We start from the raw sequence: 25,816 nt of genomic DNA, 5'->3' as shown, positions 1-25,816 counted from the left end.
CAAAGCACTAATTGGACTCTGGAAGCCCACTGACAGGCCATGGATAGGTTTCAGAAAGGAGAGAGGCTGAATAGAACCCACGCTTCTTTTCTAAACTCTCTTGCTGCGACAAAAAAAGGGAGAGAGAGAGAATAAAGGGGGGAGGGAAAGAAAAGAAAGTATTGGTGGTGGTGTGTGTGTGTGTGTGTGTGTGTGTGTGTGTGTGTGTGTGTGTGTGGAGGGGGTCCTCAATGCAAGCTTGATTTTGAATGCCAACAGCAGAAAGATTGCACAATTTATTACAATCCCCTCTTCAAGAGGAGCATGCAAAGACGCACGCGCACAGAAATAAAGAAACAGAGGAAGTGTGGTTGGGGGGTATTTGCACACACGCGCACAGAAATGAATTGTACACGCACACACATGGAAAGACACACAAACACACAGAAAGAGAAGAACTTCGTGCGTAAAAACTTGAAAAATTACGTACAAACTGGAAAAAACAATCTTAGAGTCTGCTATCCCTCTCTGTGTGTTATTGCACTTACACGCACCGCACATGCACGCGCAAACACACATTCATTGTAAGCACGCGTGGAAAGTCACCCAAACATGGATAGAAGAACTTCATGCGTAAAAACTGAAAAATGACGCACGAACTGGAAAACACTGTGTTTTACTGCATATATACGCGCACTGCACACGCACGCACGCGCAAACACACACATTCATTGTAAGCACGCGTGGAAAGTCATACAAACATGGGTATGAGTAGAGCTCCGTGCGTAAAAACTGAAAAATTACGCACAAACTGGAAAGAGTCTGCACACTCTCTCTGTTATTGCACTGACACGTGCACGCGCACACACACAAGCATTCATTGTACACACGCGTGGAAAAGTCACACACAAACACGGATAGAAGAACTTCATGCGTAAAAACTGGGGAAAAAAAAGAAGTTTTTCTGTTTTACTGCACGTACACGCACATCACATCACATGCACGCGCGCGCGCACACACACACACACACACACAAACGCACGCATTCAATGTACACAAGCGTGTAAAAGTCACACAAACACGGATAGAAAAAGAACCTCATGCATAAAAACTGCAAAAATGACAAACTGGAAAACAATGTGTTTTACTGCATATACGCGCACTGCACGCGCACGCGCAAACACACAGAGAGGCTAATATATATAATATACAGCTCGTCTTGGTTTTGTTCTGCGCTGACAGACGTGTTTTATCATCCTGCACTTCTTCAAAGCGACAATAATGGAGAGAGCACACAGTACTGTAACCGTATCTGGTGTATCTAATCCAACACAAAGCCTCCTCTCCTCGGGGCTCCTCCGTTCCGCCTGTTCGAGGCTGTGTTGGACTGATGATCTGCTCCAATCAAAGTGGAAAATTCAGCCTCTGATGCACAATGATGCCTCAAATGAGCGTCTGTAACGCGAACAATAAAAGTAGACTGAACGACTGATTTACATGCAGAAGCTCTGAGATATAAACTCCAGCATGAGGAGCGTTATGTTCTGCTGGATGTTCATCATGGAGAGAGCTGTCTTTCAGCACCACACAGCGAATAACACATATTACACTTCTTATTCTGAATTATCAATATGTTTTCTTCATTTTAAAGCTCTATAGTTTTTGAAGTAAAACAAAACAAAACATTATTTATTCTTCAAAACACAAACTAAGGAAACACTTTCCCATTATTTTCTTCACCAGACTCTTATTTAAAAACACCCCCTAATGTATGACTCTGATTGTTCTGATGTCCCCTGTTGAAGTGAAACTTTGAAAGGCAACTCGAAGTGCGTCAGTTGAGTGAAACACACAAATAGGAAAGTCCTCACACTCATCTTCACTTCACAAAAAGTCCATATGAGACATGACTTATCAGGACAGATTGATATATTAAGATAAGATAAGATGAACCTTGTAGTATGTGCAATAAATAAATGTAATATGTGCATATGTGCAGTCTATAAAGTGGTATATAGGATGTATATATTGGGGCTACTTGGTCAAAGTTACTATTAGTGATAATATCCTTAAATTGCCAAATTAGAGTTTTTCATTATATTTGATCTCCAAAATAATGACAAAAACTAGGAAATACAGCTAATAAAAGTTGCAAAAAAACAAATGATTTGTATTCACTTATTAAACATGAACACAAACAGGTTGATAGTTTTGGAACAAAACACTAAATGTGCTATATAGTTTCTACTCTGTCGTGAAACATCTTGTCCTCTGTGTTAAAAACTTTCCTCTCCACTATACGCAGCGCACCTTCTGACACCAGTGATGGATAGAAAGAAAAAAACTCACCACTGACTTGTTTGTTTAGTGCTTCAAGTGGCACGCGTCCGGCGCGCGCAACGCACCGGCACCGGAGCACGAGCCCAAGGTGAACCCACGCGACCAGGAGGGCGTGGCCAGTCCAGCATCCAGCAGTGTTGAAAAGCAGTGGCGTCTGTCCTCGAGCACTCAGAGCAGCTTTGAGGAGCGCGCGAGGCAGCAGCTGCAGCGCACTGAAACCAAGTGCACGTGAACGGCACGAGCCTAGAGACTTGGTGATTCTTTATACTTTTTTTTTTGTATTTTTTTTTTTTTAACAGTATGGACTTCTTCTTCTTTGTTTTTTGCTTTGATTTTTAATGTTGAGGTTGTTTTCTCTCATCTACTTAAAAGTTGGTTTATAGATAATTACAAAACAGTGGATTGCATATATGAAAACAGCCTTGAAATAAAAAAAAGTATTAAAAAAAAGAGAATGGACTTCACAGCCACGATGGAGATTAACATGAGCCAGCAGCAGCTGATGCCTCCAGCTTGTTTCTTCTCCACTGCTGCTCAGAGCATCCAGCTGAGTCCGAGCGGCAGCAGTCAGAGCGGCAGCAGCGGCAAGTCCGTGTCCAAGCAGCCGAACAAACACCGCTCCACTTCGCCGGAGCTGCTGCGCTGCAAACGTCGCCTGAACTTCGCCGGTTTCGGCTACAGTCTGCCACCGCAGCAGCCGCACGCGGTGGCGCGGCGGAACGAGAGGGAGCGCAACCGGGTGAAGCTGGTGAACAACGGCTTCGCCAACCTGCGCGAACACGTCCCCAACGGAGCCGCCAACAAGAAGATGAGCAAAGTGGAGACGCTGCGCTCCGCGGTGGAGTACATCCGCGCTCTGCAGCAGCTGCTGGACGAACACGACGCGGTGAGCGCGGCGTTCCAGTCCGGCGTGCTGTCGCCCAGCATGTCGCAGGGATACTCTGCTGAGATGAACTCCATGGCCGGTTCACCGGTGTCTTCATACTCATCAGAGGGCTCCTACGACCCGCTCAGTCCAGAGGAGCAGGAGCTGCTGGACTTCACCAACTGGTTCTGAAGCATCCATATATAAGGTGAGAATAGACTTTATCATATATATGTATATTTAAGAACTTTAAACATGCACTATCTGCTTCTATCTGCCTTTAAACATGCACTATCTACCTTTTAACATGCACTATCTACCTTTAAACATGCACTATTTGCCTTTAAACATGCACTATCTGCCTCTATCTGCCTTTAAACATGCACTATCTGCCTTTAAACATGCACTATCTACCTTTAAACATGCACTATCTGCCTTTAAACATGCACTATCTACCTTTAAACATGCACTATCTGCCTTTAAACATGCACTATCTGTGCAATAAATCAATGTAATATGTGCATATGTGCAGTCTATAAAGTGGTATATAGGATGTACAGTGTAAAGTAAGTGTAAAGTGTGCCAGTGGTTAGAGTCCAAGATGGTTGCAGATAGTGCATGTTTAAAGGCAGATAGTGCATGTTTAAAGGCAGATAGAAGCAGATAGTGCATGTTTAAAGGTAGATAATGCATGTTTAAAGGTAGATAATGCATGTTTAAAGGCAGATAGTGCATGTTTAAAGGCAGGTAGTGCATGTTTAAAGGCAGGTAGTGCATGTTTAAAGTTCTTAAAGTCCTCATAGTTCTCATATGGGGGTCAGCCTTGGTTGTGGAGCCGGATGGCTACCAGTATGAAGGACTGACCCAGGCGCTTTGTGTTGTGCCGAGGGGGGATGAGTCTGTGGCTAAAGGAGCTCCTCATCTTGACTAGCTCATCATGGAGGGGGTGGGAGGGGTTATACTGTTATATAGATGAACATCCATGATACTGAACTGTGGCTTAACCTCTTTTCTTCCTCTTCTCACAGAAATATGGATCCACTTTACTGTTGAAGTGCGCTTGGGATGGTCCCCAGAGGAGGCTGGCTGTCCTCAAGAACAATACGCACTGGATACGTGTTCTGGTCCTGCGTCCACGTCCTCCAAGACTGACAGAAAGACAGACACGGCCTTAAAACGTGCCCAAAAACTTGTGGGGGAAATCAGGCCGGAGATCAGCGCCAAAGGATTAAAGGAAGACGGGTCTCCTGACAGCGTGGGAATCCAAGCTTCTGAGCATTTTGCCCATGATAAACAAAAAACACCCTAAAGTGAATTCACGCTCTTCAGCAGCACATTAAAAACATTATTTAATACTATGCTAAACCCAATCACAGAACACCAACCCTTTGGTAAAAACCTCTCAGACGGTTCCATTCAGAAAAATGCTTCCAAGTCTATAAAATTCTATATCAAACGCTTTTTTAAAAACATATATTAAGATATTTTTGTATGTAAGAGATTTATAGATGTTTTGTACACATCCTTTTGTATATATTTTGTCTATATATTGCGAAGTTGCTTCTATACCTCCTGCCTATGTAGACGTGTAGTCTATTATTCTTCAGTTCATGAGGTTCCCAGAAGGAGTTTGACACTCCGACGTTTTATTCTAGCACCGATGTGTCTTATTTAATAGCATGTTATTGCATTATGTCATGAAGTTCACGATGATCAAAACTTATGCAGCTATTGTCCAAACGGAGCGCGATGGCCACGCATTGTCTCTTTATACTGCCAGCTCTATATTGTCTTCACATAAACAGAAAAAAAAGAAGTCTTATAACCATATTTTCTACACTCTAGTACAAGAATAAAAATGATTTGCTACTGAATTATTTTCTATGTGTTATTTTTTGGTGTATATAAAGGGACTTTTGGTTACAACTTTCAACATGTTGTTAGTTGTTCATTGGAGGGGGGAGCAAGAGAGAGTGATGGAGCTATGATTATACAGGGACAAACAAAGGAAAAACAACTTTTACGCACAGTTACGCACAATATATTTTCTTTCCAGACTGTTTAAATTCACAACATAGTGGCTCCTTTAAGCCTTTAGTCACATGTCCCTCAGCAAAAACCCTCAAAGTCGAAGTCTGCCCTATCTGTTTTGTCAAATTTGATAGTATGAACAGAATTGATCCATCCAAGTAAATCTGAAGTGCGTAAAAGTTAAGCCATTTCTGTTTATTTCAAAGCATGAACAGCATGATGATATGTTTATTGTCCTAAGAAATGGATCTTAAAGTGACCAAACACCAGCAAAAAAGTAGATCATTTTCAGAAAACTAATTTAATATTTCTGTTGAGTTAAAACGTCTTGTCCTCATATTTTGGATGCCACGAAGAGAGACGCAACTTTTCATCGAAATAAAAAAATACAAACTAGATTTAAGTGGATTCAACATCTATAATGTTCGTGCACACAAACGGACTGGAACTTCAGATAAAACACCAAAGTTGTAGCCTTCTGATGAACATTTTTCATCTAAACTTCCTAAATCAAGTGAAACTTTTGAGAAAACAAAAAGTATTTTTTTTGCGAGGGTCTTTTAAACGAGCAGAAGGATGGAATTTCTGTGGGATGATGGTGATCTCACACTTTGGCGACGACCAATAGATTTTGGAGGTTGCGCTTGTGTTTCTGCAAAACCAAGTTTGACAGGTAGGGTGCGTGGCTGCAGCCGGGCGCGTGTCTGCTCTAATGAGTGAATGGGGTTTGTGTGGTGGTCGAGTGGAGACACAGAGCTGAACTGGCTGATGGCGTGTGCCTCCTGACAGCAGCAACAATCACCACCTGGAAGGAGGGAAACAGCCCAGTGTGTGTGTGTGTGTGTGTGTGTGTGTGTGTGTGTGTGTGTGTGTGTGTGTGTGTGTGTGTGTGTGTGTGTGTGTGTGTGTGTGTGTGTGTGTGTGTGTGTGTCTGAAGGGACTCTGGCTGCTTTTCTTTTTAAACTTATTTGATAATAAACTCAAAGAGAGAAATCAAATCAGAATACTCTCAGATTTTAACAAAAGAATTAAATATTTTATCCACAAAGAGAAACTAACTGCAGAACCGCGTGGTGTTTTCAGGGTCATTGTGTGTAAGATGACGCATCAGTTGTTCTCAAAGGAGGGTTCATGGACCACCAGGGGGCCTTGAGAGGGGAGGAGGAGGTCCCATGAAAAATGAACAGGGCTGAAAGAATAAAACTAGTAGCAATAGAAGTAGTAAACACTTGCAAAATTGTAATAATTAGTATTTAATTTAGACTTTTACTTTCATCATTATTGTCTCCTCAGTTAAATGATATAGCAACAAATATCATTCCAGGGATGAAATGTTTTTCTGTTAGAGGCATGTATGTTGACAGAAGTTTGTTATCTTAAAGTATGACTGGTTTCCAAAAAGGCTCATCAATCAAAATCTGCTATAATTCAAACGGTTATCAAAATCTTTGGGAGTGAAAGTGAAAAATATATATATATTAAAGGTACAATCTGCTCATCCGCCCTCCAGAAAACACAGGATTTGAACCGGCTATCATTCCCAAATTGACTGACAGGCCTTTTCAGACAACAGCTACATGTTATTTTTCCGATATGTTTTGTTTACATCAGTATTATGCGTAAAGGCAGCAGTAAATTGGGCCTACAGTATATCATCAATTATAACAAACACAAACAAATGTGAATTTTGTTGAATATTTTGGGCAAATATGCTTTTTAATTGATTTCCAATAATAAATATATACAAACATTTGCATATGTATGTATATATTTATTATTGGAAATCAATTCACAACACAAAACAATGACAAATATTGTCCAGAAACCCTCACAGGTACTGCATTTAGCATAGAAAATATGCTCAAATCATAACATGGCAAACTGCAGCCCAACAGGCAACAACAGCTGTCAGTGTGTCAGTGTGCTGACTTGACTATGACTTGCCCCAAACTGCATGTGATTATCATAAAGTGGGCATGTCTTTAAAGGGGAGACTCATGGGTACCCATAGAACCCATTTTCATTCACATATCTTGAGGTCAAAGGTCATGGGATTCCTTTGAAAATGGCCAGCGGACAGCTTGTAGCGTTATTTAACCTCTTTTGTGACCAGTATCTTCGCACTAGTATCTTCACTCCTTTCTTCACCTGTTAGTGACAGATTGTACCTAAAGGTCACACTAAAATAAGGAGGGCATTGTAGCTGATGGAAGAAAAGGTTGTGGAGGATGCTGAAGACAAACACTGAAAATCATTTTTATTTGACATCAAAGTTCAAAGTTTCTTATAAACAGCAGAATTTTAGTATTTTTAAAAGCAGTTTGTAGAATCACAGTTTTGTTAGTCGGAGGTTTTTCTTTTGGTCATGAAGACATATGCGGCGTACAGGACGTCCCTGATCTAAACAGTCCTGGTTCGCTGCCTGTCAGACTCCATTATGTTTTCCATGGTGGCGGTCTGTCATGCGTGTAGAACCGCAGGAGAGCACGGCCATATCTAATTGGCAAAGCCGAGGCGAAACAATGGCTCAAACTATATTAGTTGAATATCTCATTGAATATCATTCATCAGTGTTGATTAAGTTGGATAGAAGAGGACGGCAGTCTGAGCGGCTCAAATATTGTTTTTTACTCCAGGAACAATACGCAGTTGTTGCATTAGAACATTTACATGAGTCCCGCCCCAGAAGCAGCGCCACCGGGCGGGTTTATCGAAGGAGTTTTAATGTAATGCAGCAGATAAAATAGCTCTGTGGTGCATTTAAAGCTTCTGTACAGTGAAACATGATCACCATCCACTGCTGCAGAACATTTCAGGACCATAGACAGCACTTCACAGCTCTATGAAATGTCAAATATATAACAGAAATGATACAAGCCCATTTAATATATACGGCCTTTTCTTGTAGGGTTTTCGATATTAGCACATTAATGATCAAAACATAAAGGAAGAAGTCATAAGTGATTGTGAAATGAAGCTGTAAAAGTTCATTATAAGTCTCTAGCCAGAGCACAAAATGTCAACTATGTTCACTTCACACTGTAAGTTCAAAGAGACACACAAATAAGTTGGCAACATTTTAATTTTTCCTTTTATCTGGATGTAAAACTCATCTTTGTGCAGGAAATAATTCTTAGTTAAGACCAATTTTGAATACTTGGTGGTAGAAAAAAGTTAATTGATGGCTCGCTAAAACAGCGATTGTCCAATCATAGCTTGGCAACGGTTACTAGGCACATCAGGCTTAACACAAGAGCAGAAGTACACGTGAAATGTTGTCTGCTCTAAGGTAAACAGCTAACGTTAGCAAGCCCGGCTAACTAACTTGTTACTACTGATTGCAATTTTCTTGGCAGATGATTTTTTAAAAGTCTGACCTCCCGATTCACATTTTCTTTCTTTCGACGAACTATAATAGACAGCATACACAGATAATTTTGTAACTTTTCTTTCATGGAAAATTGAAATTCAATTGAATGTTCATAATAAAACAGTTAGTTGTTCCAAATGCTTTTAAGGTTGTTCCTCCACGACTTATTTTGGGCTTGAAGTTGTGACAAATTGCAGATTTATGTCTTCTTCACTCACGCTGAAGAACTTCTACATCGATAACATGTTGTGTGTGATGTTATTGTCTGTGCTGCTGTGTGCCGACGTAAAACCATCATGTTGTACATGTATGTAAATTTGACAGACAAAAAAAAAAAAAATTGGATATATGAGACTGATCTGCCGGCGGCCGTTTTTCAATTCTTAGATGACATCTCTGTGATTCTTTTCATCAAGTCGGAGACATCGTTGGTGTCAGAAAATCCCAATATCTGCGACTCGACTGATGGGAATGATTTCCTACTCTGCTGCTCGTAATTACGGTTTAAACACTATGACATGAATGCAGCATTGATCATGACAATCCCATTGAATTGAACTGTGTGCGAAATTTCACCATTTTAAATGCTGATGTGACCGGGCCTTAATCATGCGAGATTAAAGGGATAGTTTGGGTGTTTTGAAGTAGGGTTGTATGAGGTATTTATCCGTAGTCAGTGTATTACCTACAGTAGATGACGGTCGGCACGCCCCCAGTTTGGAAAAACAGACAGGAGTATCAGCACAGGAGCAAAGTAATGTACTGCTGTAGACGGGGGCCGCAGCAAAACACCATTTACTGTAGGTAATACACTGACTATGGAGAAGTACCTAATACAACTCCACTTCAAAGCACCCAAACTATCCCTTTAATAACGTTCCTTGCAGGGTGAATTCACTCCCTTTAATCTAAACTTGTTTCTTGTGCGTCACCTTTTCACAACAGACTACAGTACTGATAATTGTAGTGGTAGTGATGCTGATACCTGAGCCACACGGGGCAGACGGTGCAGCGACCGAGGTCAGAGGTTGATTGAGTCATCCAGAGGGTTGGAGATCACCGACTTGTGGATGATCATGAAGAGGGGCAGGTAGGCCAGGAAGTCTAGCAGGTCCAGGGGGGGAATGCGCTGCAGCTCCAGCCTGACGGCCGCCTCCTGCTCCAGGTGGATACCCCCGGCCTTCAGCTCCAGAAGCAGCTGCTCGGCGCTGATGAAGCCCTGCTGAGTTCCAGCGTCTCCTCGCTGCTCCTCCAGGAGGAACAGGAAGAGTTGCTAAACATACAGAAAATGCAACTTAACACAGATTTCCTTAACTGTGACATTAACAGAATGAAGATGATTAATTACAAGGCAAAAGTGAGCATGGCTCACATACCCACTCACTGCTTGACCCCTACTAAAGTAGGGCCAAAGGTTTTGACCTTTTGGAACTAATGGAATTAGTCTATTGAGCAGAACGTAGCTTGGTATTAGCTCATCTTCCTCAGGATAAAGTCAGTAGAAGACATGAGTTCAAGTTCTACTCCGGAAACGAAATTGAAGTCGAAAAAAAATCACAGTTTTTGGCAAAAATTTCAAAAATGTTGGGCACCATGGATTTCGAACTACCAAAAGGTAAAACTAGAACACACTGTCAACCATCATACCAAATCTGACACGCGGACAGATGGACGGACGGACCATCGGTTGGTACCAATGGATTCCTTAGGCTTAGTTTCAAATGATAACAGTATCTTCACTCTAGCTTTAAAACTGAGCTTGCTATAACGTAAAAATTGCAAGTTACGTTAATGCGTTAAAGAAATTAGTGACGTTAAAACAAATTTGCATTGACTCGTTATTATCGCGTTAACTCTGACAGCCCTAATAACAATATTTGATATAAATAGGATTAACAACACGGCGTTGGATTTACTGTAAACGCAGTGTGTGGGTGTGTTATTGTGTGTGATTCTGAGGGTAGCCTCAGATTACCTCAACCTGTTTCTAGTCTTGTTTGAGTGCACCTGTTTGCACAGTTAATGCAGTCAAGGTGATAATTGTTGGGGGAGGGGGAATAATCCTTCTGGCTGTCGGCCCATTCTCATGTTCCTGCGGCCTTTCAGTTGCTCACTACTTCTTCCTTGTATGAATGAGGGCCGGGCCGACTTGTGAGCGGCCAGCTGGTAGGCCAGTCCCGGTCCATCTGAGATGAGCCGTGTGTCTCAGGCTGATTACAGGGCTGGGCGGAGTGGACGGCATGTTCACTGCTGGGCACTTTAATGAGATTAGGGTTTTGCTAATCTATGAAAAGGGAAAAGCACCCCTCTCTTTCTCTCTCTGGCTTGCTTCCCTCATTTCTATGCATGAGGGCTGAGTGTCTTTCATAAAAAAAAAAAGAAGCTAGCTTTACAAAGCATGCTTTGGAATTGCTCTTCAAAGTGTTTACCAGTATTTATTTCATTATAATTATACCCGCGGAGCGATGAAAGAGAGGCGGAGACCGTGTATGTGGCGTGAATGTGACTCATGTGAGAGTTAATCTGATGCTGCGTGGAGGGAATCGAGTGCACCTTGTGAAAACGAATTCAAGAGTATAAACATGTGGTGGGAGTTCTTTGCACACTTTAAAGCCTTTACACACTTTGTGCAACTAATTCACACGTCAACATTTGTTTTAAAACTGATTTTTGTCATGAATACTTTCACACAGAATGTGAAAATTGCGTGGCGAAAAAGCGATGTAATTATTTTTGGAACGAGGACGATTTTTCTGAGCATTTTTACCGTGAATAAAGCAGTGCTGGAATGTAACTAAGTACATTTACTCATGAACAATTTTGAGGTACTTGTACTGCAACCGTTTACCAGGGGCAAATTCACTCAGAGCATTTTGCTTATAGGAAACTAATAGCTTACAGTAGTTTAGGCTATACAACATTTCCCTCAGACAGACTGCTGCTCTGGGTCAATAGGATCCCGGCATTCGCCTCTAATCTATTCAAACCTTTTATTAAAAAAGTGTTGCAACTGTCACAAATTCGCATCGATGCCGGAGTGAATAGTTCTGATTTTCGTGTTGTTTATTCGGCACGCCACTGGTATGTGTAAAGCACTTTAGCCGGCAGAAGTTGAGGATATTACCTTCGCTTTGAAGAGCCTCACTTCTAAAGAGCGGAAGTCCATGTCGCTGATTAGTGATCGCATAAACTCACTGGAAGAAAAGAGACAAATTATCACATTAATTGGTGAAAGATTCTTCTGCAAAAGATTTCAAAGAAGTACTCCACTGATTTGGATTTTCATGCAAGAGAGAGATTAAATCAAGAATGGGCAGCAGAGGTTGAGAGATCCTGGTTCTTAGTCTCGTGTGTGAGTCAAGCTGGATCCTACACTTCCCATAATGCAAGTTACACCCTTCCTGCCTGGTGAATGCCCACGTCCTCAGTTTGTAATGCAGGCTTTCTTTTATAAATTTAAAGATAACCCTGAGGGGTTACTTTTCAGACTTTGGAAAGCTCCATCAGAGCCACAGAGGACATTTTAAAGAGTCAAATCAGTGCAGTGCGCCTTTAACAAGCCTTCGTTTGTTGTGAATCACAATAACAAAAATGATGTCAGTCATCTTCAATCAATGTAAAATCTGTCCAAAAACAGTTTGAGTGTTGGTAAATACTTTGGTTGGCACTGCAGACAAATTCAGGACAATCTGTTTGTGGCGGCGGCGGTGGCGGGTGATTTTTGGCGGTTCCGTCCCGTGCGATGTTGTGTTTGCAGAGATGTGATGGTAAAGTGTTCTGAGCCCATTGTGGTTGCTCACAGTGGCCTGGCTGCCAAACAATACGTGGGCACACGTGGACATCCCGCCACAGTAACGGATAAAACTGCCCTGGTTTTGGGGACAGTGGGTGTCGGGGGATGAGTGGGGTGAGCGGGGGTTCGTGTGGAGGTTGAGGGAGGGGAAGAAGCGATCGGGGCACACTCTGCCGCAATGTGACCGCTCGCAGACCAACTAAATCTAGGTCCGCTCGGATAATTAGAGGGAGACACGACCGATTGTGTCGGGACAGACCTCTCCTGTCCAGCGTGTGGCACAGCGACGGTCGTCCCCTCTCTAACGAGCGCCCTGTGTTAATGAGCCCCTCCTCGCCGCGCGCTCAATGGCCTGCTAGAGCGAAGAATGCCCAAGCACTGGGCCAACGAGTGCAATGCACGCCTGAGTGCTCCCTGTGCTGTGATTGGCCCTTGTCCTCCAACCACGGCGCAGGCTGGGGCTTGATGGGGATGAGGCCAGACAGGCCAGCTAATGATCATTAATTGCACTTGGTTTGCAGTAAAAGAGTCCAAATGCTGGTGCGCCAAGGACACTAGCGTGATAATGGCGAGCGTAAACGAGGGGCTAGGGGACTGGTGATGGACTGCGGGGAAGATAATAGCAGCCTAACCCATTTTCTTTTGTCGGCCCTCCTCTGGCACCCCGCTGTGGCCAACACAGAAGACTTCTCGCTTACGTAATGCCCAACATTTTGGCGGTCTCCTCATTGGGGAGCCGGTATACAGTCCGGCGGGGGGCGAAGGGATGCAAACATACTCTGACCTAGTTTGATTTGACAGAATTGAGAGTTGTTTTGGGATATTTTTGAGCGGGCTGCAGTGAGAGGGAACTCTCTGGAGGAGGAGGAGGAGGAGGAGGGCGAGGTTTTGCTGTCTCATGGTTTCACAAACATCCTCTGCTTCCTGACTCATTTAGTCCAGTGCATTTCCCGGAGCGAGGACACTTACAGTAACTCTCAACCCATGCAACACAAGGCATGACAGTGACAATAACAATGACCGAGACGGATGCCGTTTGGGAATCCTGCATGGCAATGTGCTTCTTGGCAGATCATGTGACTTGCCCTGAGGGAATGTGGCGCTGTGTGAGGTGGACACAATGCTACTCAGGGACAGATGGGCTGAGTCAAGGGCCAAAACAGCACGGCACAGAGGGTGAGAGGTAGGCAACAAGAGAGCCCGAGAGATTAGAGACGTGAGAGGGACGGACAGTTAAAGTTGAAAAGAAAAGGGGAGAGTAACAGGAGGGGGGGACGGGTGCAATTAGTGCGAGGTAAAATTGGAAAATCTATATAAAAATGCGGGAAACACACCTCCTCAGATTTCAAAGCTTTGCATGATCAGAAAGGCTGATTGTGTAACTACTGTTGCAGCTCATTTCTGAAATAGGATTAGAGACAACAGGATTGACTGAAACAGGTAAGAGGATCAATTTAGTTCAGTTGGGATGAGACGACAGAAGGATGCTTTTGTTTTCTCCTTGTTTAGGAGGCGGCATTATGAGCGCTGATCTTCTCTCTTCTTATTATTCAAATTGCAAAAAGAAGTTTTGTGAGAGGAGGTTTAATATGGTCATTCATTATCATTACTATAATTGCCTCCATAGAGAGGAGACACCCTGGTCTGTGTGTGCCAGTGGTTGCAGGCAGTCTACAGGCCTCCTCTAATGCACAACACAAAGGGCTGGCCGTAAATCAGAGGACCCGTGACCCTGACCCCGTCCTCGCTGAGAGGGAGCTCTCACTCTTTGGGAGCAGGCCTTGACCCTCGGAGACCTCCAGAGGAGGCTTGGCTCCACACACTCCTGTCTGTAGGAAGCTACACACCCGCGGGGCAGGAAGAAAGCGATGTGTGTGGGAATCTGCGGCATATGGGGCATAATGTAGAGACACAAGGACGCTGGGGACGAGTTCAAATCAAGACTGATGCTTTCTGTCTGCACAGGGTCCAATGTAGGGCGGCAATTAACTGTTATTATCGATAATAATTTCCCACGGCCCACGCTAACGCCCTCAAAAACAAATATATTCAATATAAATCACAGCAAATCCCCACATTTGAGAAGCTGAAACCAGATAATATTTAGCATTTTTGCTCAATAAATAACTTGATATGTCTTTCTACTAATTGATGAATCATTTCAGTATTAATACATGTGCCGTTATCACATCCTACGTCATAACTTTGACTTCTAAAGTCGTATAAAATGTCTGAAGACACAAGGAGAGGAGGATCAAAGGGAGCCCCACACACGACGACTAAATCGCTGGAACAAATTTGCGTACACACTCTTATTCTTATTTATGGCAGGTCAGGGACTCGTCTAACGGCTTCATTGAGGAGTTCAGAGTGTGTCTGCTGGAGGTCACTTACTCCATGGTGGCGACTTTTTGTGCCAGGCTCGCAATCACAGCAAAGAGCCTCAGGTCCACCAGCCCATCTGTCACTCTGAAGTCCACCAGCTCCAGGATCTGAAACGAAAAACCAAGATATAAAACCAGAACTTTGGTTCAGACTGATATATCTCAACAACTGTTTGATGGATTGCCATGAAACTTTGTCCAAACATTCATGACTGGTGGACACAGCACAGCTGAGAATCCCGCCTACACTGACGGGGTACTATCCACAGTGGAAACACGACTAGAGAAAAGGACCTGGTACCAAAAGTGAGTCGAATTGAGTCAAACCGTGCAGTGGATATGAGGCATAAGAGTTCATCCGTCTCATAGTTTCCCCTGACGACAAAGATTGTCAGGTCACTGAGTTCAGTAGGCTCGGCTCAACATGGCGACAAAACCAAATACCATTTCAGTTCATTAAAACAAAACAAAATTGGGCTACTTTTATTATGATCATTTGGGTTGGAGGCTCTGATTGGGATGTTTTGTGTCAGTCAAATGCAGTGTGCGTGTGTGTGTGTGTGTGTGTGTATATGTGAATGGTTGTGTATTTGCATTACCCGGTAGACGTAGATCTCTTCTTCGTCAGACAGCATCTCTGCAGGGACGATGTTTTTAAGAGCGAGTAGAGCCTGGAGACAGGAGATGTAGCCGTCACCATCACCATCCTCCTGAAAAAAAGACCCTCATCATCATCATCATCATCATCATCATCGTCATCATCTTCATCATCGTCATCATCAGCAGCAGCATCGTCATCATCTAGATCAGTGGTTCATCTGAAGGACTTTTAAAGGTCTAAGAGGCAAAGGTATCCAGTATAGAGACAATTCAGAAAAATTATTACAATCTTGAGCAAGTTCTTTCTGGACCGTAGAAACAGAAGTCTGAAAAAATAAAATGTTTTAATTCATGAGATGCAGTTGAAAGCACCAGAAAATGCAAGTGGAAATATGTTTTTTTTTCTTCTTTTATTATGCCATTAAATTGTCATGTGACCCTCCTTGGATATATCTTGGGATATGTTGACAACCACTGATCTAGACGAAACAATAGTCAGTTAATTGACAAAAAACTGTCATTTTTTTAAAGCAAAAATTCACCAGTTTCAGCTTCTTAAATGTAAATATTTGCTAGTTTTCAGAGTTTTCTATCATAGTAAATTGAATATCTTTGAACAAAATAAGTCATTTAAATATGCCAACTTGAGTTCTGGGAAACTTTTACGATTCTGAAGTTGTAGACCAAACGAATAATCTATTAATTGAGAAAATAATTGTTAGTTGAAGCCGTGTCATCATCTTGTTCTTAACAGGGACTGAAACATCTTACAGTGAGTGAAGGAGAATATCCAGAATATAAAGGGTGTAAATGTCTGTTCACTTACTGCTTCAAAAGCTCTTCTGTACTCCGCCAGCTTCTCCTGACTGAAGATGCAATACTTTGCCAAAAAGTCGACTGCAAAGAGAAGAAGACAAAGACAAACTTTTTAGAGCTCGTGGAATTCACATTTGAGTGTTACATTTTATAGCATGCATAACAGTGATTTCCATCTTGAGTAACAGAATTAGGCTCCAGTGTGTGTGCAGAGTGGATTAGAGCAATATTTCTCTCCTCTGGTCGCACCAGGGTCACGGAGGGTGGACAATACAGGGCGAGTGGTTCACAGGGCGTCCAGTTGGCTGTGATGGAGGGGAGGGAGGGGGGGCAGAGTGGCACTTGGCTGCTGAGTCTTTATTACATAAAGACAGAATGTGAGATGAATAGATGCTGGAGACGCAGCGGCCAAGAGCTTGAAATAAACCACAATATTCAGCTTTATCATGGAAAAACGTATTTACTGTGAGCGAATGATGAAAGCAAGAATGAACACAAATAGTAAGAAACTGGGAATACTAGATTGGCCAAATTGATAATAAGCAAGGAAGGAGACTAATTATGACATATATACAAAAAAAAAAAGATTAGTCGATGGCAGAGGTTTGGACTTAAAATCAGACTAGAGATTTAGAGTCAATTTGACAAGTTGCAGGAGAAAACCATGAACATTACATTACATTACATCATAATTCTCGTTGAATATCATATTTAAATGATTATGATGTTATATTTGCGGGAATCTGAACCAAACAGAGATGTTTTTATAAGTCTGTAGAATATGACGTGGAGGTTAGGACATCTCTGCAGCGCAACAATATTTATTTAAAATGGTATTTTGCCTTTAAGAAATATCGCACCTCCTGCCATATTGCCATTTCGATAAAATTCCGATTAATTGTGCAGCCCTATTTTCTATGTCTCTTTAATGTTCAGAATCAAATACTTCTCTCTAAAGACCCTGTTTTTGATATAAACAGCACCTTATTTCATTAACTCAAATGCAATGATGAAAGTCTCCAATATAAAAACGACGATTACACGCGGGGGGGGGGGGGGGGGGGGGGGGGGGGGACGACAAACTGAGGCTAACCACACCCATGAATATTTCAGTAGGCAAATTTGGTAGGGAGAGTGACTTAGAAAAAAAGGGGGTTAGAAAATGAGGCTTTTAAGCTGCTGCCACTTCAATTTAGGAGATGAGAATGAGTCGACTGAATAATGAATCTATTCATTGGTTTGGAGAAGAAAGAGAAGCAACAGAGTTGATATCAGTCTGGACTTAAACCCCTGGACCTCTGGGGTTTCTCCACATTAGCAGGGGGGCTGTTTGAATCCGCCATTTATCAGCTTAGGCCTAATCGAAACCAGGCCTTCCCTTGCCTCGGCCTTTCACATGCAAAATCGTACATTCGCATCTTGTCAACTTGACTTGTTAAAGCTTGATTGATCAAAAAAAAAAGCTGCGGGCCGGCTTCACGCATCTGTTTGCAAATATCTGAGATGAGAAGGAGCTGTAGGACCAGGAGGATCTGGAGCTGCTCAGCCTGCATGGGACCACATTTAAAGTCCTCTGTCTTCAAAAGACACCAGCACACATTCACCCAGTGGTCGGATCAGTGCACTGGTCAATCTGCTGAAGGGAGACGGCAGCTTATGAGAGAGAGTGAATGGATCCACCAACGAGGCCGGATGAGGTTCACTGACCATCTGGAGGAGAGATAGCTGTGGTGGTTCATTATTATACTCTCTATTGACCATCCACAACCATTCAGGTGTGTGAAGGTTATAGATGTATTATTATCTTATGAGTCCATCTTTTTTCCACAAGTGGAAGAACTCACATACCACATATTTAAATTCACTTTTAAGATATTTGTACTTTACTTGTTTCCATTTTGTAAACTTACTTACTTACTTACTACATTTACGGCTCAACAATAAGGATTGCCCAAAGCAAGCAAAAGCCCGTTTGTAAAAATGATTACACACATTGTTTTTTCCGGAAATGATGATGGAAGTAGCTAAGGAGTTCAGTCCTTCTGAATAAATAAACATAAAGATTAAACCATGACAAATAACTTTAGTCTTTGTTGTTATTTGATAACCACTAATAAATAAAACAGTTTGCAGAGGGGCGAGTAAAAACTGACTTTGGGCAAGTAGATTTCTGATCCAAGTGGAAAACGTTGAACCCTGCATTCGTATATTCAACTTTTAACATACTTTACATCTGTACTTACTAGTTTCTTTGCCGATTGAGATTTTACTTATTATACACTAAATGTCCACTTTATTAATCATCATCATTAATTATCAATACAACTGCTCTGCTATAAAGTCTACTTTTATGATGCCTTTAATGTTTAGTTTTTGTTGACACTGTAATCGGTGTGAGTATTGAGGTCATAGTTAGTGGTGGTGTTGTACTGGACTGCATCATATTGAGGGGGGTTTCTAGTATTATACCCCTCTTCCCCCCTCATGTATGTAAATGCTTGTTGTATATAATGTATATGCTTGTATTAGTGTTCACCAGCCTGGAGACTGGGGGTGAATATTCACTTTTTGCTATATCTCTGTATGATGCATCAAATTTCAAGTATTTAAGTTTATGTTTATCATAGGAAACAGCATAATTAGAGCCTTACCGTTAAACAGGTCGTCATTAGTTTACTGCAGATATATCGGTAGCGGCCTAAAAGCCAATAAATGCCAATAAATTCAAGTACAGAAATGCAGAAAGATATGTTTTTCAAACAGTGTCACTATTCTGTAGTTTGTCTACCAGAGAGTACAGACAATTTGATTTTTCAACTGTAAAATATCCTGCCCGGTACATTTATCGGTAGCAACAAAAATCAGCGATTGTACTGGAAAACAATCACCAAAAAGAGGTGATTGTTTTGAGGAAAAGATATTATATATACTGTATTACATCATTAAACTAACATACGTTTCATACTATTGACTATGATATAAACTATGTTGTGTCTAAAGTGCAGAGTAAACAGTGAAGGAAGCAGAGTTTAAGAAAGTTCAACGTCAACATCAGGCCTGACCACAGCCTCGCCTGTTCTTGTCTCACTACAACACACACATACACACTCACACACACACACACACACACACAGAGTGCAGTGCGCTGGTGGTGGAGGAGGAGGAGGTCGGGTCGGGGGGGTCCCAGGCTGAGGGGAGCACTCCGTCAGGGAATCAGCCGGACAAAAGGTGCAGTGGAGTGAGAGATTGAGGGAGGAAGCGAGGGCGGGTGGAGGAGCAGGACAAAGCCGAGGCAGTAAAGCCTCCTGCCTGATAGCCTTATCTGATTCCACTCCAGCGCTTGATGGCTTTTTTTTCACCCTGCCTTTAAAGAGCACAGGTTGTGCCTTTGGTGTGAAGCCTAGCAGAAAATGTTAATCAAGAGAGGGACTGTGTGGAGAGAGGCGAGAGAAAGGGGAGAGTCACTCTGCTGAGGCCGTAATCTGTAATGAGACCGAGGCGATTCAGTTGCAATTGAGAGAGGAAGAATGGGGCCGTGATGATGATGAGCAGGGAGGTTCACTCTTTCACCGGCGTTTGTTTTTCTGTTTTGTTCCTTTTCTCTCGCGGAGTCACTGCTCGTGCAGCGGTCCGCAGGCTGCAAACAGCCGCGGGTCACAACTCATTTAACGCACACTTGGGCGTCATTTTCAATGTCTGCAGCTGACAGATGAAAAACACTGCTGACTGCTCGGCTGACAAATATTGGTACTCATCTGTGTATGATTGATATTTCCTTTAGTGACCTCCATGCTGTTTGTTGGTACGGCCTGAAACGTGTCTTGACTGTCAGGTATTAAAAGTTGGCATAAAATGTCCTGTTAGATTCACAGTCTTGTTTATTCATTTCTTTGATCCGACAGTTCCTTTTTTAAATGGAGTGTTAAAAAAAAAAAAAAAAAAAGTAACATTATAGTTGTGATCAGTGCTAATTTTAGCAAGCTATAGGCCTGCTAGCCTCCACTTTATGAGTGGAAGCTAGTCAGTCTAGCTTCCACTCAACAACACAGAAAAACTCACACAAAAATGGTCCGCCAGAGTCCGACATCAGAACTGCACCCTTAGCAACATACTGCTATACATAAGAAATAACAGACTGTAGAACGCCATGATTGACCAATCAGAATTGAGTATTCAACACAGTCGTGTAATAAACAGGATTACAAATTTTGGTTCGGATGTTTGTGCTTAAACAACATTTCACATTTGCGAAGTTTGGCTTCTTTTGAAATGAATAGTTTTTCAGAGAAACATGTTAATATTGCTCAAGAAATCAGCTAAATATTTTCTTAATATCAATACCAAAACTCAGGTACTGGATTGCAATTATTATTTTTAAACTATACCCAGCTCTACTGACCAGTTTGGTGCTTTGATTTAGAATAAAACACAGTTTATTAGTAGCTGTGTTTCCATTCAAACTGAGCAAATTGTAAGTAAACTTTTAAAATATAAAGAAATGTGAATCAGCCACGTTTCCATCAACTGGTTTGGAGCGAATAAATTCGGCTATGAAGTTTGGTCAGAAGTTGCTGCTGTAGACTACGCTTGACTGTATTCCACCAGTAAACAGAGTAGAAGAAGAAGTAGAGGTCGCAAACGGGGAATAAAACAAGTCGGCTTGGCCATCTAACCAGCTAGGAGAGAAAAATGGAGAGAGGTCTTCAGGAATTTGTTTCAATCGGGCAAGTTTGAATTGTTCTTTCATGTCAGCTAGTGTTGGTTCATGCTGTCAGGAGACAAAGACAATATAATATATATATCTGAAAAGATGTCGTGTGAGTTAAATGTTCGCTACGTCAGAATTTAATCGGCAAAGGTGTTTCCATATCCCATTTAGCGACAAAAAACACCTCAAGCGAGCCTAAAAACTTTATCACAACTGAGGAAGTTTTATTAAATGTTGCCGATACCAAACAGTTTTTCCAACACGATGCTTCAAAATGCTCATAAAAGTATGTTAATGGAAACACAGGAGTGAACTTCAATAAGTAACTTGTCAAACAGTGTCAGGATGCAATTTATAACACCCACCCACACACACACACACACACACCCACACAGGGGTCTATTGTGTTTTTAACGAGTTCACTTGTTTGTTGCTCTCCTTCCCGCTTAATCCCAGACTTTTGTTTCTGCTCATCATCACACTGTATAAAGTGTCCCGTAATTCCTTTAACAAAGGTCACATTCAGCGGCGGAGCGGAGGTGACCCCCTTTTTAATAGCAGGAGAATGTCAGAGTGCAACATGCCCCACATATACAGCCCTAAAATATGTGATTAAGTCCACAAATATGGAGCAAATAGCATTCACACACTCACAGATAAAGAGGGTCCAAAGTGATCTGTAACTGCAGAAAATGGGTTTATGGGATGTTTTGGGTTTCAGTACGTAAACATGTGATGGTGCTGTAAATCTATTGCGACGAGACAAAGGCATAAAATATGAAGCGTGGTGCTGCGAGATAAGGAGGTGAGAGGTCCTGAGCGCCAAAGCAGACCTGTAAACCAGGCCGAGCGTCTCGTTTCACAATAGTATAGAATGGGGCATTGTTGGGCGTTTTGAACAGGCTCCACATCAAAGGTAAAGATCGACATCTTATCTGATAAAAGTGTTGCAGGAAAAGCTCTGCAGACCAGCAGGAGGTGCAGTAGAAGTGACTGAGCAGGTTTTTCAGACGGATGAAGCAATCAGACGAGCCACATGTGCACGCGGAGAGCAGATTAAACGTGGTGTTTTTGTAGCCTTTGTGTGGTAATGATCTCTACGCATCAATTCATCAAGCAGTAAAGTTTATTTTTCCGTCTATTCTTACAAGAGTTTGATGTTATGATATAGTAGAAATGTGTGTCATACAGATTTAACTGAGCCTATGAAGATTAAAGGATTAAGATTAAAGGATAAGTAAACTGAGTCCCTGTTTCTGACAGTAAAACTGCATATTAACTTCCCAGGAATGATGCCAACACATTTATAATGAATGTTGATATCTATAATGATAACGACTACATTTACATGCACACTAATATGCCACTATTATTCTGAATATGACAATGGGTCATGTCAACATTGGATATTCTGAACTAGGATTTATTCCGAATGGAGCATTTTCAGGTTAAGACATGTGGGATATGTTGATATTATTCAGGTTTTAGGAACATTCTTTAGACGTGTATACATTCAGAATATGCGTCTCCATTGGGGATTTTACGGCAGTTTGGGACACTCGGCCTCTTTCGTGTTTACGCTCAGCTCTGTGCGTTGTTCACAAACCAACTAGCTGACAGTTTGCAGAGATGCATGCCCAAAAGAAAAGCCCACATTTCTGGTCGGAAGGAGAAACTCACTTACTTTTAAACATTATGAAAGACTTGGATATCAACAGGTTTTTGAATATGTGCAAATATCGCAATGCCGACCTTTTCAAGAAAGTGGTTGAAGGAATGAAAGAGGGACGCTGTGCTCACCACCAGTTACATTAATCGGAGTATGCACGGCTGCAAAGGAATATTCATTTTCATTAGCCAGATTTACTCTCAGATTGCTCTCTCTCTCTCTCCCTCCCCCCTACCCAACAACACGGTGTAGGAAGAAGAGCAAATATTGTTTATGTCAGTAAACGTGTGGTCTTCGTTTGACGAACAAAGTTAGCAGACAGTGAGCAGCCATGGACTTCACTTGAAAATATTCACAACTTGATTCTTTTGATCGTTTACCATGCTGGTTAGTGGTGCAACGGTGCAACAAGCCCACGGTTTGGTTTGTATTGCGGTTTTTGGGTCACAGTTTCGGTTCGGCTTGTTTTGCACATCATGGAGAAGAAAAACAAAACCATTTCCAACGTGTTTGAACTCCAAAATATATGAACAGCTTGAGTGATTGATAGTAATTAATGATATTTCTATATTATATGAAGCCATAACACTGATTTTATACATGAAATAATGCAGGCTACTTAATTGTCAAGTAGGCCTATGTTCAGATAAGCGCCTCTTCAGGGTCTCTGGCACCTCATCAAATAATTAGCAGGCCTGTATATAATAGTGGTGCAACAGTTCAAAAAGCGGTTCAGTTGGTACTACCTTGAACGGTTTGTTTTTTTACGGTTCGGTTTTGCATCCCTAATGACAGTAAATCTGAATGAATTCCTCTTTGGTGCTCAAGGTTTCCGTAAAATTAACTGAACGATTGAACTACCCAAATAAATGATGTGTAGCATGTCGATATTGGCAAAAGTTACCCAGCATCTAATTGAGATCTATATTTACGGTCACAGCCTCCTAAAAAATGTGTAAATTACTATAAAGACCCACCGTTTTACAAATACTGAGGCCTGGTACATCAGTAGTCAGAGCGCCTCACTGCTGTTGTATAAAATCGTCTTTTCAGAGCAGAATTTGGCAACGTGTGCTGGTGTCTCTTGAGTGGGTACTACAATGTAAAAGAGGGTGACAGTATTTGGCAGCATTCTCCTGCAGGCGCTTGTTGTTGCTCCGTGCACGCTCGACTCCTCCCCCTCACTTTCTCCATAAAGACTGAGGAGTGTGTGTTTGTGTGTGTGTTGAAGGGGGGGGGTTGGAGCTCTGGTAGGAAAACAAACAAAGACACACGTAGCGGCCACACTCCCGTCTCTGGCTGCACGCCATCGGCCTCACCACAAACCACAACTTACTGCACAAACACTCACACACACGCCTACGCCCAATCAGCTCCTGCCGCAGATCCGCACTGATATGCCCCCGAGAGTTCAAATCATCTGTTGTACTGCAATACCAGATCTCCAGAGAGATAACCTCACAAAGCAAAATCATCTGCTATTATTGCCCAGCCGCTCCTCCACATTGTGCCATTAATAAGGCCATTGTGGAGGGCGCTCTCTGTTTGGACACCGTATAATAGACTCTTTGACAGATTTACTTTGCTCGCTCTCTCCCTCTACCCCGTCCCTTCTTCTCTCTCTTGTGAATACAGCGGGCATATTCCACGCCGCTGCTCATCAATAGGCGAGCTGTTTGTTTGCCCAGTCATTCTGGACTGATGGTAAATACATAGAGGTATTCCAGACCAAAGGCTGAGTAAACAGAGGTTACATAAAGGCACTGTACCGAAACACGCACTAGAGACACACTAACACCTCGCACTAATGTCCGTAACCTCCCTTCATCTCGCTTTTAAGCGACTGGTCTTTCTTGTTCATTCGATCTATTTTTCTTTTTTGGCTCATTCCTTGTTTGAAAACAACAATTAGGGCTGATCTCCGCCCACAGGTGGAGGACAGTAATATAGGCTGCTGCTGGTGGTGAGGGTGGGTGGGGTCAACGCGAGGCTGGCGTCAAGGCCGCCAGGTGTTCCAGATCAACATCGACATTCATCAGAGACCTCAGCCCACAGAGTCCCTCACAACGCTAACAGGCGCTAGATGCTGCAACACAAAGGAGACCACAGCTACTTGACATCAGTGTCGCCCCGCTGTCCACCACAGACACATATTACGGAGCCATGAAGCAAGGCTGGACTTTAAAGTCCAGAAAAAGCATTCATAAATTGGAAAATTACAATACCTAAATTAAATATTTGTTTCTTTAATGTTCTTTCTAGGGCTGTCAATTGATTAAAATATTTAATCGTGATTAATCGCAAATTAATTGCGCGTTTTTAATCTGTTCAAAACGTACCTTAAAGGGAGATTTGTCAAGTATTTAATACTCTTATCAACATGGGAGTGCTGCTTTATGCAAATGTATGTATATATTTATTATTGGAAATCAATTAACAATACAAAACAATGACAGATATTGTCCAGAAACCCTCACAGGTACTGCATCTAGCATAAAAAATATGCTCAAATCATAACATGGCAAACTGCAGCCCAACAGGCATCAACAGCTGTCAGTGTGTCAGTGTGCTGACTTGACTATGACTTGCCCCAAACTGCATGTGATTATCATAAAGTGAGCATGTCAGTAAAGGGGAGACTCGTGGGTACCCATAGACCCCATTTTCATTCACATATCTGGAGGTCAGAGGTCAAGGGACCCCTTTGAAAATGGACATGACAGTTTTTCCTCACCAAAATTTAGCATAAGTTTGGAGCGTTATTTAGCCTCCTCCATGACAAGCTAGTATGACATGGTTGGTTAGATTTTTTTCCCAGAATGAAACTGTATGATTAAAAAAATCTATATCCTTTTTTTTCAGATCTCATGCTGTGTCTGATTTTTAATATGTAGCCATGACAACCGTGAACCACAATATCTAGAATTTACTACTATAGATACAGAGGGACAATAAGCAATAATATTGAATTATCACCCAGGCTTTGGGCTTTTATCCAACATCATCACCAAGCAGCCAGCAGCAGAAGAAAGTGCAGATGTCACATAAACCCCTGTAGCTACAATAAATGAAACATCCGCAATATGAAACAGTGGATTAGATGAGTTGGTCGAGAACAGAGTCGAAAAAAACCAGCACCAGCCTCTTCTGGGTTTGAATTTCTGACACTGGAAGACGTGCGGACAATGTGGTTTACTGTATAAGGATATACAGTTTAAGAAAATTAAAGAAATCTTATAGATTTGCCAATATGCAACTTAA

General features: G+C 42.1%; 2 protein-coding genes across 14 annotated transcripts in view; one reads left to right on the top strand and one right to left on the bottom strand.

Moving 5' to 3' along the window:
* Positions 1-1,940: 1,940 nt before the first annotated feature.
* ascl1a (achaete-scute family bHLH transcription factor 1a) lies at positions 1,941-5,058 on the top strand. 2 transcript variants are annotated; one of them, XM_074625181.1, is made up of 2 exons: positions 1,941-3,392; positions 4,213-5,058. In XM_074625181.1, exon 1 carries the CDS (start codon positions 2,774-2,776, stop codon positions 3,374-3,376), a length of 603 nt encoding a protein of 200 aa, XP_074481282.1. In that variant the 5' UTR covers positions 1,941-2,773; the 3' UTR covers positions 3,377-3,392; positions 4,213-5,058. The 2 variants fall into 2 exon arrangements, with proteins under 2 accessions (XP_074481282.1, XP_074481281.1); XM_074625180.1 differs by lacking the exon at positions 4,213-5,058 and having other exon boundaries at positions 1,941-3,858.
* Positions 5,059-8,292: 3,234 nt separating this feature from the next.
* Positions 8,293-25,816, bottom strand: part of LOC141761660 (uncharacterized) — a 68,715-nt gene continuing 51,191 nt past the window's right edge. For 11 of the 12 annotated variants that reach the window (XM_074625172.1, XM_074625171.1, XM_074625173.1 and 8 more), the window contains 5 exons: positions 16,189-16,259; positions 15,362-15,472; positions 14,773-14,870; positions 11,710-11,779; positions 8,293-9,858 (listed from right to left, as the gene is read on the bottom strand). In XM_074625172.1, coding sequence (XP_074481273.1) covers positions 9,607-9,858; positions 11,710-11,779; positions 14,773-14,870; positions 15,362-15,472; positions 16,189-16,259 — 602 coding nt within the window. In that variant the 3' untranslated portion in view covers positions 8,293-9,606. Of the gene's footprint in view, positions 9,859-11,709; positions 11,780-13,745; positions 13,780-14,772; positions 14,871-15,361; positions 15,473-16,188; positions 16,260-25,816 lie in introns of those variants that run through there. The other variant, XM_074625178.1, reaches the window with a different exon arrangement.

Source organism: Sebastes fasciatus, chromosome 23 (genome assembly GCF_043250625.1).
Source record: "Sebastes fasciatus isolate fSebFas1 chromosome 23, fSebFas1.pri, whole genome shotgun sequence".
Lineage (NCBI taxonomy): Eukaryota > Metazoa > Chordata > Actinopteri > Perciformes > Sebastidae > Sebastes > Sebastes fasciatus.
Note: the sequence above shows the minus strand (reverse complement) of the source record. Positions and strands in the feature narration are given on the sequence as shown.